This window comes from Leptosomus discolor, chromosome 12 (assembly GCF_034619465.1).
Source record: "Leptosomus discolor isolate bLepDis1 chromosome 12, bLepDis1.hap2, whole genome shotgun sequence".
NCBI lineage: Eukaryota > Metazoa > Chordata > Aves > Leptosomiformes > Leptosomidae > Leptosomus > Leptosomus discolor.
Window position 1 is genome coordinate 10,267,895 of NC_141402.1, and position 16,451 is coordinate 10,284,345.

Sequence of the window (16,451 nt, forward strand, 5' to 3'; positions counted from 1 at the left end):
CTGGAAGGTCAAATATCTCCAATACTTTCCTTCCAAAACAACAATAGGAAAATAAGAGCAGAGGAAATGAAACTAACTTTTCCCAGTGAAAAGTGAGTTCCCAAACTATGGTGACAAACAAACCTACCTGATAGGGTACACTGCGCGTATTGACACATCTATCCACAAAGCAGCAGCAAAACAAGTCCCTCTCAACGCTGCTATAAGGTAATATTAATGAGATCACAACTCCTGGGCAGCACAAATCACCTTCCTGCTATAGAGGTCAGAGGTAAGCTGTATGGCAAAGCTCAGTATCGTTCTTGGAAGAGAACAGGAGGAGAAAGTAGGAAAGCCAAAGCAAAAAAGGGGAATAGTATTTAAAGAAAATTCCTCGTAGCTGTTGGCAAACAATATAGCAAGTAACTTCGAGAAGGCTACCAAGTCAAAAACTCCCGTAACTATCCTACCGGCTAGTCTGACAAAGAAACTCCAAGTTACTCCAACTTCCACAGAAGCCACCTTTTCCTCAGCAACTGGAAAATGCAGAAAAGACATCAGGTTCCCATAAAGGGGGGCCCATTTCCACACTCCATAGGTGCAGAAGCCTTCACACTACTAAATACAAAATCCCTCTTTTAAATACAGGAAGTTGATCCCAGCAAGGGAAGTAAAGCAGAATTATCTCCCCGGCAAGCGGAAAAGGGTGATTTGGTATCAGATAGCCTAAAATACTTCTTCAGGGAGAAAAGAGAGCCTCAAGCATGTAGAACTCAAATAATTCTTCAACTTTGTAGTTTAATATATCCTCAGGATTTCCTCTTGATAAATACAGCAAAAGCTGCACACATAGAAGTAATTCCTGAGCACTCCACAAAGATCAAATTTAGAAGCTGTCTGTCAGTTGCTTGTTTTTTATGTCATCCCTTTAAAAAAAGTAGTACAAAACAATATAGTCTCTGGAAAATCGACAAGATTTAGAGGTCCTTATGATTATACAGCCACCCTAAGAAATCATGGTGGTTGTAGATGAAAGTAATTTCATAGTGATACAGATTCCACCACAGAAAGACTCAAAGGAGCCTTCAACTGGCAGCTGCCAGTATGTGTGGATTTTTCGCTTTGAAGCTAAATAGGTACAGTATCAAGCTGGGCATATAAAATTTTGGGAGAATCTCTGATTAAAAGCATCCTACGGAGGGTCATTCAATCAAATCATTATTTGAGAGTTTCCCATAGTGCATCAAGTGGCACGACTAACACAGGTCGCATCATCTCCTGTACCCACTACTCGGGACAAGACGTCCATGCTGCAGCTGCTTCCACACAATACAGTTTTGCTGCAAGGCTGGTTTTGCTCTGCTTCTTTAAAGATGAACATTTCTGACTATTTATGATGGTGAAGGCAAGGTCAACTAATACGAACCACGCACTTGGAACAGAGAGTACTGAACTTTTTGATATTTTTTTAATTCCTGGAAATTGCGAAAAGCGGGGAGGAGGGGAGGTTAATCCAGTATCTCAACACAACCTTTAAGAAAAAATTCTCTTTAACACAGAAATTTACTTAACTGTGGAAAATCCATTTATGCTCTACAGTACCCCAGAGAGCAGTCTTCACTTCAGATGTGTAGCTGCCTTTTCCATATGTATCGCCTAGACCATGAGGGAAAGAACTAGAGTCTTGAATTTGATTTGAAGTTATATGGAAAAGCTCAGCCTCAAGAACGTGCTCATGGCACCACACACTGCTGAGGAGACATGATACAACATCCAGGACGTTTGCCTTGAGGACTGATGCCTCCACACCCTTGTCTACTGGGCTGCTGCATTTCAGCCAAAAGGCGATAAAGACAAGACTAAATGAGGCTAGGTCATCATAGACCTGTGGAGGCACCCTCCATCCCATCCCATCCCATCCCATCCCATCCCATCCCATCCCATCCCATCCCATCCCATCCCATCCCATCCCATCTGGAATAGCAGGAAAAGTTTTACTCAAAATTGCTGAAGAGTAGAAAATTATGTCTCTCCAAGAGCACTCCTGAACACAGGATGGAACTGACCAAAATTTCGGATGTGTCCCTTATACCAAACACTTCCCCCTTCAACACTGTCATACCTTTCTCTTGCTCAGAACTCAGACACAAGTTCCCCTGGTAGCTAACTCAGAATACTGAAACAGGATAGGAGGGAATTCACCTTGATAAGTTTATCTTCTTCCATTCAGTCTATGAGTCTCTCTCTGTTCTGCGAACGCTTCCTCACTACATAGCTTAGAGCACAAAGGTGTGACACTCATGTTCTGATCAGCTAAAGCATCTCATTTTGTGAACCTGGATCTGACTTTCTTCAGCAGCTCCCACATTTGATAAAAAAGTCCTCTTAAAAGTAAACAACGCTCATGTGGCGCAAGGTATAAAATAACATATTGAAATTCCTAATTAAGCAGAAAGCAAAATACAGACAATTTGATCTTGTAGGCTCCATGCTCCTAAGCAGGATATGGACATCATGTACTCGCAGGTAGAGGCTGGCTATATTTCTGTTCCAGAAAGAGGTAGTCTCACACCAGGAAATCCTGAACCAGAGTTTAGGATTTAGAAACATGTAACGCACCAGAAGAGTTTAAACTTGTAAGAAACCATCAGGATCTGAAATCACTCAGTGGTCTGACCTGCTGAACATTATGGATGTATGTCATCTCAGCAGTCCCCATTCCCCACTTCAGGCTGAACCAATTGCAACATCATTTCTATGGTAGCTAACTAGTTAAGAAAAATCATTTCAAATATGCCTGAGCAGAAACCTCTAAATTCTTTCAGCAGAGAAAGTTGAGACTCCACTAACATCCCTCCCAGTCTGAACTGAGCTGCTTATTCTTGACTCCAAATCTGGTGAGGAGTCTGCTGGTGCAAGCTGAACACAGCCAACAGGCAGACAAGGAGTGGGATTCCTGAAGAGAAGAGAATAAAGGACCCTCTTCCCTTAGCTGCCAGGTTTCCTTCTTCTTCCTAAAGGTGCACACCCCCTTTTCACTGAAGGAGCCCTGTCGGGCCTTATGTAATTTTGTAGAATTAGTGAGAATATGTTTTATTCTTTACGCAACTCTCTACAGATAATTATAATTGTCCTTGTTAAAGCGCTGAAGCCGAAGATACAGAGCTCTCCCCTCCTAGCAAGCCTGTGTTCCATCCCAGCAATGTCCCTCTGGGAAAACCATCTGCTTTCTGTCATCATTCTTAATGAAGTCCAAGAACTGCCAGAACCCAGTAACAAGATTTTAAAATAGTCCTTCCTCCAAATAACTCCTCCTATCCATTCTACAAATCTGGACACTGGGAAAATTTGGTCCCAAGATCACTAGTATAAATTATTCCCCTTCAGAACCTTAAAAGATAGTCAGTTACATGCCAGGTCTTTGGACACTGCTATAAATATAGCTCTCATGGTGATGTTTGCTGAGCAGCTCCCTTCAAGTAAAACAAAAAACCCCATCAACCCACAGCAGCATTTGGGCTGGCTGGCTCTTCAAGCAGGACACATGGCAATACAGTGGCCTAACAGCTGTTCAAAACTAATAAAAACATAGTGGTATGTAATGATCACAAAACACATACACAACCTCCAAGAAAAAGATATACCCAATGGCCACAAACCCGTGCACAGGTCACTCCCACAACATGGCTTCATCCCAGGCAGGAGAGCAGTAGGCTGCAAAAAGACAACTAGAAGTGGCACTAACAGCAGCATTCACAGGAGCAGCCCAGGCTACAGGAACACGCTGCTAAACAGAGCTACGCCAACAGCAGGGACGTATACACAGTCTGTTAGCCCAATTCTGACATGTGCTGTTCAACATCAACACATTATATTTCAAGATAGTATGATACGTATCATTTTAGATATGTAGCATTTGCATCTAGAAAGGATATAATTTACAAATGTATCAGAAGCAAAAAGTATAGGATATAGTGTATATACGCTTCATCTAGGAACCACAGTGTAAGTTTCAATTAGTAACTTATTTCTAACAATTACATCAGCTGACATTTCTCTGGCACAGTTCTAAACCAAATAAAACGTCACTGAAGTTCCGAAAAACCCACTGAAATTAAGGTTCCCTCACTATCATCAATTTAAGTGATTTTATTACTACAGCTGCCTACTTAGGCTGGTATCTGTTCTTTAGACCATGGAGATCCTCTATTTCTTATTTCTATATCCATTTCACTTTTATCTTCTCAGGTATTAATACAAATATGTATTGTGGGGATTATTTACATTACTATCAATATAAACTAGGTCTTCTGAAATGCACTTTCATTTATAGAAAAATAATGCTTTGAGTTTTTTGTATGTAATTAGCACGTGGCGATAAGTTTCAATTAGTTGTTCTCTCTCTGAGGTTTGCCCGTTTCAATAAATCAATTCAGAATACCTCCCAAGTAGTTTATTACACTTCATAGTCTCTTTAATCCTTCAGTGAAAAATGCAAACGTGAAGAAATACACACACACAAATGTACCAGTTATGAGAAAACATCTCATGTGTAAACTAAATACTGCATTTTTTAGGTCAAATAACTGGAAAACAAAGTGTAATATGTGAAGTATACTCAGACTTGTTTAGGAAAAGCAGCCTTAAATTAGTTTAGTTGTTAATTTTTCTCCCCAGTACAACTGACTTCTGCAAAGCCTACTTCCATTTAAGTAGCAAATTGCTCCAAATGTCATTTTACACTATTTATGCAGAGTGTAATAAACAACTAAATAATTATAAAGATTGTTTCTTTAAATTTCAAGGACAGTCCACATAACTTGCATCTTGGAAAATTTTTTCAGTGAACTCCAGAATTGTCACCTGGTGCTGAATTACATTTTAGACTTGAACACGCTACAAACTTGGAAAGAATTACTGTACATTACTATGACTCTTCTGCAAAGACAAGTGAAGGACATTTGTCAACAGAGCGGAAGGGGGGGGACAAGGGGAAACTGCCAGAAGGGATAGTCTGTATAACATTTATTCCAAGAATATTGCACAAACTTAAGTAAAATGAATACATAATAACAGGCACCTGAGAATTCAGTAATTGCTCATTATGCAATTAAACCTTAGGCACTTTAAGCAAATGCTGAAGAAATAATACATGGGAAAACCTGGCTAACCACAAAATAGTTTTTAAGGAGAATTAGGAAACTCTACACGTGGATGCCATTTGGTCTTTGCTTCTCTCTCGGCTGGAACCCTGTAATCCTTATTAATCTGCTGTTTGTTCCTGGAAAGTACCCTTTCTCTGTCAGTAAAATCCAGAGTTCAGTTGGATTAAGCCATGCCCCTTACTCTCAGCCAAAGCCGTGCGGACAAACACATGATTTCGATAGACACGACTCAAAATTTGCTATATACTTTTCCTTGCCGTACACTTTGCCAAACTAATAATTAAAAAAAAAAATCAAAAGCTGGGAACAATGTTACCACAGAGTGCCAAATTTGCAGCGAAAGCCCCATTGGCTCCTGTCATGCAAAATTTTGACAAGCCTCGCCAAATGGTTTCTTCAGGACGCAAACGGCTTGCGACGTGACTGGGCCCTTTGTGTTGTAGCTGAGTGCTGCAGAGGGGAAGGGTAGGAACGGGGGTTTGCCAGACAAGGGTAACTGCTGTTTTCACCCCATGAAGTTTTATATGCACAAATAAGAACATACTCTCCTCATAGAACGCTGCCTGGTACCCTCAACAGCTCTGCAGCATTTCTTTTCTAACTGTGGAAAAGCACACCTAAAAGTCATGTCAAAATGTGTTACCAAAACCAAGCGAAACCACCCCCAAACCAACCAAACAAAAAAACCCAAACCAGAGACATTTACAGCGCAGGTCAAAACCCAGGTCCAGCAAAAAAACGGGCAAATGTCTTCAGCTTATCAAATTTCCAAGCTGCACAAAGGTCAGTCACTGTTTAAGAACTTTGTATATGAACAGGCCTCTCCCAGGGACATTAAGATGACTCCCTGCAACCAGGGAGTAAAATACCAGCAACCAGAGCAGAATACCAAGCACAGATACTCACAAATATGCACAAGCTATATACACTCTTGGGTTTTTTTCTATATGGAAAGCAGCTGAAAGCAAGCTATGTGATGAAAGCAATTCTCACCTACAACCACCTTGTTGGAAAGCTGCAGAAAAGCCCACAGAGTGCACTTTTATCAGGCATCAGTCTTAATACTACTTCTTCGCTTACAGGCTTGAACTCCAATCACGCTTTGCACAGTAGCAGACAATCGTTTCTGTTTATTCTGGTTTGCAATTTCTACACAGAGAGCTGGGACGTTTTGAGTCAGATGAAAGCAGACAACTAGAAGAAAACAATGGAGATGGGAACTTTCTCCTTTACCTTATGCCTTTCGCAGATCTTTGGTCTCTAGAAAATTTCTAGTTGCTTCAAGAAATCTGGGACTGCGGTTTTTAGATGAGAAAACTTTCAAGTAAGAGCACTGCAAAAGCCCAAGAGAAACTAATTGCTGAGAAAAGGCAGTGATGGGAGTAGAGAATGCACCTCAACAGTCAACTGCTCCAATGCAGAGCAATGTACGGGCCCAGACACTGCCCCTCTCCGTTACCACCTAACAGCTCTTTGGCCTCCCATCTTCAGCCCGTGCAAGGCAGCACACAGCGATCCATGTGCCACACACCACCTTGGCCTTCTGCAGTGGAATGCAGCTGCAGAGTGCTGCTTTCTGAACTGGAGGCAGGGGCCTCCAGTTGGCCAAAGTCTTCCTCCTTCAGGAGCACTCAACGTAAATCTGAATGTCGTTTCAGATGAAGCAAGAACTCTCTCCTTGAAGTGTAGCAAGGGTAAACCACCCAAAACTTAATCAAATTTTCTTTTTTTTTTTTCTGCTACCTAATGAGTTAGAAAATAGAGTTACAGCTTACTATCTAGTACCCCATCTATGAAGGTTCTAGGTGTCAATATAAACTAAATTTACCCTGTAACATGCTTCAAGGTAATTTTAGGTGCTTACTGGGAAAAAGAAAAATCCTAATACTCAGCTAGGTCAAATACAGCATAACATACAAACATGTATCCTCGACTTGCAGTCAGCTGGGTTTTGTTCTTGACAAGCTGTGGATCCGACAGACAGACACACACACCGAGAACAAATCACCGAGACACCAGCTGCATTGGCAAGCCGCTTAAATGGCATGCTCTTGGCAACGGAACATGTGCATGAGAGAATGAGTTTATGCTGAATAACTCCAACAGCAAGTAAAAGTGGAAATGCCCCACCTCCTACACCCCACAGTGAGGTTTCATGTGCACTGGGGCCAGCAGAATAGCACAAACTATGACTTACAGGGAAAATCTAGGGTATTGACAGAAGGTCTCAAACACAGACGTCTTGCAGGAAAGGACTGTCAGGTTATAAGTATGGCAAGATGAGCAGTAAATGTGAAATGCAATGCACCAGATCAATTTGCTTCTACTCTAAAATATTTTCTTAGTGCCCTTTTTTCATCTTGTAGAGGAGTATTAAGGAAAAAAAGCTCTATTAGAGACCAGTCTCAAACTGGCTAGTACCTGAACTGTGTCAGTGACTGGTTAAGTCACTGCTCTTTCCCAAGCGAGCAGAATATACAGACGTGTCTGGCAGGGCTTCCAAAATGGAAGTTGGAAACTTGTTTTCTAATGGAAGTTCTGCAACAGACATCTAACATCCATTTCTACTGATATCATGCCAGTGCCGTTTCAACTCATGCCAGTCCAGAACCGACCACGACAGACCCCTTCACAGCACAGTTCAGAACTGTGGGCCAACATACATGATTTTTTCCCCATCCTATCCTAAATGGGCCTATTCAGGTATTTGTAAACACAGCCTCAGGAGGAGTCTGTTGATGATAGCTAACAAAGTAAACTATCAAAGCATAAACAGAGAAAGTGCAAAAAGAAAAAAAGGAGAGGAGGGGGGAAGACTTAAAATGAGAATATTTATACCTGTTTTAATCCAAGAAAATGTGGAATCCATTACTAGGAGCATGGAGATTTCACTCTTTGTACTAACAGCTAAAACGAGGTTGCACAATTTATAGAAAACAACGTATCTACAGACGTCACAATCCACTACACGTAAAGAATACCTTCTGATTGCAAGACCAAGTGAACCATCTATTTTTGTAAATACAAGAGAACCACAAAAAATAAGTATCGTAAGCAAAACTGAGGGAATAAAAAGCCCTTACTTTGGCTTCTCTAATTTTCCTAAACTTTAATGCCAAATCAAACAGTATTGCTGGCTTCGCTGCCTGACAACGAAGTGAGACAGACTGAACAGACGTCTTAAACCCATGGAACGCATTGCACAACTGCGGTCCCAGATACAAAAGGTGGCATCTGGAACATTCCCTGTCCTGCAGGCTGAAAGGTGAGGGGGCACAGGACCTCTCTGATGGTCATCAAGCTCCGTACTTAGCTCTCACCAAACCCTGAAGTTACATTTCTGGAACTAGCAGTCTTGCTTCCCCCCCTCCTGAAGGCAAAACCATTAGAGAGCACAGTCATTCCTCAAAATTTATTTATCCAAAAATGCTGCATATGCTACTCCCCCAAACAACATGAAAACTGAGTGACTTCAGAGGCCATGACCAAGCGAAAAGTTTCTACATTGCTTTTCTTAGGAACTGGTACAGAACTAGATTGTTGTAACAGTACAGTGAAAACACAACTTCAGCAAGCTAGTTTATATCATAGGAAGAAAATTTTTAATTATTGCTTTAAAGAGAAAAAACTATTTTTTGGGTCTTTACTCTCACATTCTGGCTTGATACGTGTTTTTATGAACTGACTTAAATTACCTAGTTATTCCCCTCATCTTACTTTGAAGCTAATTCCAATTCGCTGGAGAATTCCATTTTCAAATTAAAATACTCAGAGCTAATTATTTAACACCTTTAATTTTCAAACAGTTCTTCTGACAACTTTGTGGAAGATAAACAACTATTTCATACTAAGAACATACCACAACCAGGTCAAGGGACCTACGGCCACTGGTCACCTAGAACTTAAAGACACCAAAAAGGAACATTTGTCTGCCTGACAAATCTGATGATAACAGAGTAGGAAATTTTAAATTTCCCAGATCATGTCTCACGCTGTCATCCAAACCCTTGGGTCAATCATAACCTACTATAATAACTTTAGATTGAGGTTCAAAACCCAATTTTTCATTCTTAGAGAAACAGGCACAAGTGGCCAGTAAACAGATGCACTTCTTGAACAACTGCTTTATTTAGAACCTAAGCATTGCGGGTGGTGGGGAACACAACAGGATCTTAAGCAATGGTTTGAGACTTCCTTGCAACACCTGGCTGTGTCCATACTCTCTAGCCATATCCTCAGCTGTCTCAAACTAAATGGACACATTTGTGCAAATTACCCTGCTACTACATACAGGTCTTCAGTAACTCCATGAACACATTTACAACAAATGTATAAAGTGGCTGTTGATCAGGATTCCTAGATGACGTAAAAGCCATGTGCCCTTCTACATCACAAGTTCTATCAATTTACTGAATTTCCTCTCAGTTGAATACGGTTGCTAATAATTCACTGAAACCTCAGAATCTCACGAACACATGCTCAGAAGCCCCAAAAAACCTTTCCCTAAACCCTCCTTCTAACTCTTTCAGTTATTTAATTTATCACCTTCTGCTCTGAGTGAAACTACTTTGAGATTCAGTTCTCTGCAGCAATATCCAAGTCTCGTTTCACTTCTGTGGCAGTACAATCATTCTGTTAGATTAAGCTTTAATCATGGGATACTTATGCAAAAACAGTGGGAAAAAACGCATGTCCTTTAGAAGAATGGCTCTTGAAAGACCTTGAGCCTCCCCGGTGCAACTGCCGATGTCCATGACTAGACCAGTACAGATGCCTGCTTTGACCATCTTTTAAATTCAAAGCAGTGAATTTCCAACGACACTTCACTACCTAACTTCTGAGAGCACATAACAAAGGAGCAGGTAATTTGTCCACCTTTGTCTAGTGTTTGAGCAATAGCTAGGAGAGGACGAATTCTTTGCATTTTTAAGAAAATTCTTCCCAAAGAAAGGGGGACACAAAGGAATCACATCGTCTTCTATCAGACGTTCTTTCGACAATTAAGAAATACTAACTATTGTCATAAATATTTATACAACATTGTGAAAAGGATTTCCCCTCCTCAAATTCAGATGTAGAATGTCTACATTGTTTTCAAAGCAGGTGATACATTAAAATTTCCTTCTTGTCCATGCATCTGGACACGACATAATCATTACGGTCCTGAAATACACCTCTCTAGGGCCTACACATCCACCTTCTCCTGTACACGAACTTTGCATCAAGTCTTTCGCATGCAGCAACTTTAGGTACTAGTTTCAAGCATCATAGATAAGTCAAAACATCTGTTAAAGATGTTGTACTTGAGTGTCCCAATTTGCTGCAAAAGCCTCAGGTAAAACTTGAGATTTCAAGTAACTAAATTGCACTTGTAGCAATGTAGACGTAACAAACATTTCTTGCAAAAGTTTTCTGAACCACATGAATGTCTTTCTTTTCTTCTCAAATAAGTCTTGCTATGCTAAATATCATGTTAATATTAATAAAACAACATACTCCTCAAAAAATGGACAAATGTATCCAAGACATAACGCACCACATGAGAACAGCATTTGTTTTCAAGGAAAGCACCCCAGTATGGCTCTATTACTCACCTCAATTTTATCTGTTTTTGCATCTCCCCAGTAAAGCTTGTCTTTCTCAAGATCCAGTGCCAAGCCATTAGGCCAACCTAGGGACGTATTCACCAGAACTCGCCTTTCTGAGCCATCCAAATAAGCACATTCTATCTTCGGACTTTCACCCCAGTCCGTCCAATACATATAGCTGTACAAAAAAGAGAGGAAACAGTCAATGCATGTAACATGCAAGACAAGCAAGTGTCAAGATCTGTCCTGCGTTTGAGAACTTATTAACTTTCTGCTTCCGCAACTGCAGCAAACAAGCCAACTTGAATTGTAATCCACAAAGGCAATGTAGAGTTTGAGCATTAAACAAATTAAACTACTGAAAATGTGCAGTGGCCCAGTTCTCTCAGTTATCATAACACTGTAGATGAAGAGAAAATAAAATTCAACCAAACACACAATGCATAGGTCCACTGAAGAACAGTGTATTTAGAAGTCACCTTTTATATACACAGTATTAAAGGGATCAAGCAAGGGAAAGCCAGTTATTTCCAGAACATCGGACAAATAATACACACAACATGTTGCAATTTGCAGATTTTCAGTTTCAGGAGACCATAAACTGGATCCAAAGACCTATCACAAGGCTATTAATAAACACAAAACTTACCCCATTACAGGATTGAGCACTATTGCTCGAGGTTCATCTAGGTTTTCTGAGATAAGGATCTTTCTTGATGTCCCATTCAACCGGGTCACTTCAATGCGGTCTGTCCCAGTATCAGTCCAGTACAGGTTCCTCGCCACCCAATCCACAGCAATACCATCCGGATGGTTGATTTCTGTGGTTACCAGAGTCTGTGCACCAGAGCCATCAAGGTAGGCCCGACGAATTGCCCGGACATCATCATCAGTCCAGTAGATGTAGCCTTCCACAGGATCGTAGTCTATAGCAATTGCGTGTCTGATATTGTCTATCTGCAGAATAATGTCAGTGAAATCCGGCATGTCCAGGGAAATCCTCCTCAAGTCAGTCCTTCTAGCAAGCAGCAAGACTTCTTCGGCACCTGTGGAGAACATCACGCACGGTATCATTTCCTTTGCTATTGATGTGAACACTTCAATACAGCACAGTGAGCTGTAAACTGCCACTATCACTTTAATAGGAGACTTCCTTAAAATAAGGGCATCAAACTTTCACTGAAATGTAGACTTGTCTGAGCAGGGAGTTATTCCTAACCAGCTCTTCTCAACTAGCTACTTGTGCTGGCACTCTTATTTCACGATGACAGTATCTTTCTCCTGACCTCCTAAAGTAATATGGAACACAGCAATCTCTATCTAGAATCTAAAAAATTAAATAAATAATTTGGTGGGGGCAGGTCCAAATATTTCACAACATTATATAGAATTCCTCAGCTCAACCAAACTTCCCACTAGCTGTATCATTGCACTAGACGTGGTTTTCACACACAAGCACTATGTAATAAACGACAAGGGCTAACTGAAGACTTGAGTATTTTGCAAACAAATTACATGAATGATTTGCTCCAGGCAGCTCAACAAGAAAGCAAGTCACAGCTACAGCATCTAGCCAAAGTTGATGCAAAATGAATTCTAAGGCATTAGAAATGTTCTTTTCTCTCCTCTATTCTTCCTCCCCACTGCAAGGTTTCACAGCTTGGAACACGTTTCAAAGACAAATGGCATCTTCAGTGTCATCTTTCTGGCAACTTCTTTTATCAGTACAAAACCAGGACACTCAGTAAAATATCCTGTTGCTTAACACATTTTCCCCACATTCACCCACGCATGCTTCAGCACAAAAAGAGCAATGTGAGTATGTGGCTTTTTCCTACTTTGTCACTAAATCGATGCTGTGTAGTTTGAAAACTGACAAGGGGCTTTTATCATTTAGCAACACTCCAAAACTGGAAACCAGAACAAAAGTCACTTGTCACATTTCATCCAGACCAGTAAACACCATCAGGAGGCAGTAACTTCCAGTTCCACCAACAGCCCAGACTGAATTAAAATGGCCAACATGGGACACATCTTTGGAGCCCACTAAACCCAGAAAATTCAAATCCTAATGAGAATATTCTTCTAGAAATAATTCACACCTAGGCATGCATATGGAGTTCTGGAAACTCAGAAGTTGAATCTATTGCACATCAAAACCAAATTCACATTCACTTTTGGGGGCTGGACTGTGCTGCTATTTGCTTTTCGGTTTGGAGATCACAGCTTAGTCTCCAAATAGTATCTCAGAAGTTCTGCAAACAAACAGTGCTCAGGCTGCAAGCGTATAACAAAAGGAAAGGATCAAGAAAAGCAGCGTTGTAACATCACCCAAACAAGTTTGCTGCACAGCACAGAAGACATGGTTTGATGTGCACTTTGAGCTACCTCAAGTCACCGCAGCTCCTGACCGAAGCGGTGCTGCCCTTCTCCTTGCCACGGACTGCCTGCTCTCACTGCTGCACCACCCCTTCTCACGCACAAGCACAGCATGGCTGGCTGTTGCAAATCACACTGAAGAGCGGATCCAAACAAAAACTAACTTGCACAGAAACAAAGTCATCAGCCGAAGTTAACAACCAGACCGGTTCACTGCAGAGCTCCACAAACATTTCTGCTGGCATTGGGAGGGACTCCAGCTAGAATGCTTCTTCCAGTCAGCATTAGCTGCCAAGGTTTGATGACTACAGCATCACTTGCACCAACAAACTTAGAGGGAAGGCTTGGGTAGCAGGAAAGCACCAATAACTCAGAGCTCAAAAACCACGTGGAGAAAAGGGAAGAGGACAGCAAAGCAAGAGGAATGTCCACCATCAAATTTCCTTAATACAGATTTTCTAACTTCAAAGGTTGCAAAATAAAACCAGGTTTCTTATGCTTGAAACTTCTGCTTGCTTCTCTGGGCATAGCAAAACCAGTAACCTGCTGCCCAAGTTGAGAAGGGGAGAGCCTCAGGTGACTAGACAACTTACAAAGCTTGCTTCCTCCATTTCCCCCTTAGGTAAGCACAGCAACTGTTTGTCATTTTTTCAAGGTTCCTTTCTCTAAGGGAACAACATGCATCAGTAATCCTCAGAAGGCACTGCTAGCGAAAGTATTCGTTTTCAAAAGCTTTATGAACCTCCTGGATCTTAGCACCTTTACGAAATAAAAATAATGGGATACCTAAGCCAGTATTTGATATTTTACGTTACACTTAAAAATGTTGGTTTACCTCCTGAACAGTGAAAAATCAAACAACTGTTTTCTTAAAAAAGATCAGGGTAGACAGAAGTCCAATATATAGTTTATACCTCCTCTTCTACTATGCTTCTTTGCTAGATGTACATTCCGACAAACTGTCTTTGAAAGACTAACTACGTATAATGGCAAACAGCATAAAGGAAAGGTGACACTGTCAACTACTTCACTGTAACTACTTCAGAGCACATCAAATGCCCTACAGTTTCCAGAGAGCTATTTTAAAAAGCCATCTGGGAACAAAAGCAGTACATAGTCTGTGTGATGCTGTTCTTGCTATCTGCACCAAGGATTACCCCAGGAACAGCAGTCTCGGGGCTATGCTGACATCTCTGGATTAGAAACCAGGTCAAAATCAATACAAGAGGGAGAGAATAAACTTTAAGCAGAAAGGGAGGATCTTCAAAATAGTAAAAGGGTTGTATTCAAAATTGATCTACACTGTGGAAGGATATTTACAAAATAAGGGACATGTGAACAATCCAGCCTTTCCAGAGAATCTGAGCTGGGACGTGCCGGAACTGCTGAAAGCATAAACAACTTCTGGTGCAGGGGGCATGAACATCTTACAGGTGCAGGAGAAGAGACAGCCGCCATTAATGACGCAGTTTTAATTTCTTGAAGAAGATGGGTGTGAACATTTGTGAACGTGACTTGAACATGACTCGCAATGTGGCCAATCAGGTTGGACTATGGGCTGTTATTTGCGATGAAGCCAATCAGTATTTATTGGGCGTGGTCGAGGGTTATAAATTGCACTGGAAACACGGAAATAAAGGTTCACTTGTTAGATCACATTGATCGTGTCAGTGTCCTCATGCAGCTCCCGCATCTACGCAGTGTTAAAAATAGTATATTTATGGACCCTGTTCAAAGAGAAAGGCTTTTAGATTTCATTTGTTTCATTAACTTATTTGTGTTGACGTTTTGTTAGAACTACTTAACTGGTATCAAGCCTCATGGTGCTAAGCATTAAGCATACTTGTTTTTTTCTGTCATTGATGTCTCCAAAGAACTTACAGTGTCACCAGACACTGGTTTGTCTACAGCATGTTAGCTTGATAACAGCAGAAATGAAAAGGAACCCAGATCACACTATATATGGATTAGTACCACCTCCATATTACGTCTAACAGTACAGATTGTGCACCACCAAACAGTGTCTTTACAGGAAAAAATTCCAAAAGGTTCTATTTCTTAATACATTTAAACACACAGAAAACATTTGATTTTCTAACGCAAACTAAAATTACACCTTAATAGTCAAAGGTGAGAAAACCCCACTGTTAGAGAGAGCACCTGCAAACCAGTACACTGCTCTGCGACTGCAGAGCTCAGAGTCAGCTACTACAGCATAGCAACTCCAGCAGAAACAAACATCTCATGTAACAAAGTTGCATGTCTTGCTTCTGTGGTTCTGAAATATTTCACTTGTGGGTGTCAAAATAAAGCCTCCTTCTTAGTGCAAAGTAAGTAAAAATTCAAGCCGCAAAACTGAACATGGAAAAGGGGGGTGTATCTGGTCATCCAAGTGCTCTACAAACACAGAAGAGTTTTAAATTATAAATTAATTTACATTATTTTAGCTCAACTGTCTCAAAAAGGGAGCAGCACTGCAGTTGTTCATCCACCCACAGCACTCTGAGTTTCATACCCATCTTAAAGTCTGATTTTCTACTATATTAATGTGTCTGTAATCATAATCTTACTATCAAAGTACGAGTACTGTGAAGCAGAGAAGCACCAAACACATGCCTAGCAACTGATAACACAGCAATTACCAGTATTACATGTGTTTCTAAGACGACCAACATTACAAGCGTCATTGCCGGGGAACAGACAGATAAGAATCAAACGTGTATGTTTTGCCTCTTCACACAACTGATTGCAGTTTCACCTTGGTTCGCTGTGAACAAGGTCAGAGTTGAACGTACCAGAGGAAGCAACTGGAAGCCTACGGCCCAAATTAAGCCTAGAGATGCTGGCTAGACCCCAGGCTGAAAGGCGCTGTTAATATCCCCCTAAAATTCACACGCAATACCAAAACAGTCCTCAGCTCCTCACAGCAGCAATAATCGGAGTCAACTGTATCTCACCCAGCTCTGTCCTATGTTCACTTGTGCAGACGATCACCCATTCACTTCCATAGAGAACAGCGTTTTGTCCAGGACAGGACAGCCAGGCCCCCTTGAATCAGCAATTAGGTAATGACTACAACCTTCCTGCAAAGGGAAGAAAACAATCCTGTTTCTGACATATTCAGCTGCTGTGGCTTTTTCTGCAGGCAAACACTACTGCAGAAATGTTCCCGGCCTCAGTTCTGTGCCACAGACATACACGGCTAAAAACAAAGAGGGAGAAGAAAACTTTTCTCTGCTGACCTAGCAGACCAGAAAAAAAATCTTCACTTCAATTGACAACCAGACAGTTTACTGGTAGTTGAACCGGATGCTTCTTGGGAAATTCTTCTAATTTCTAA

General features: G+C 41.0%; 1 protein-coding gene across 3 annotated transcripts in view; it reads right to left on the minus strand.

Annotated features, from left to right (window-relative positions):
* The window catches only part of LRP5 (LDL receptor related protein 5), a 174,229-nt gene that overhangs the window by 83,273 nt on the left and 74,505 nt on the right, over nucleotides 1-16,451 (minus strand). For all 3 annotated transcript variants that reach the window (XM_086472458.1, XM_086472460.1, XM_086472459.1), the window contains 2 exons: nucleotides 11,382-11,778; nucleotides 10,739-10,910 (listed from right to left, as the gene is read on the minus strand). In XM_086472458.1, the coding sequence (XP_086328584.1) occupies nucleotides 10,739-10,910; nucleotides 11,382-11,778 (569 nt within the window). The remainder of the gene's footprint in view (nucleotides 1-10,738; nucleotides 10,911-11,381; nucleotides 11,779-16,451) is intronic.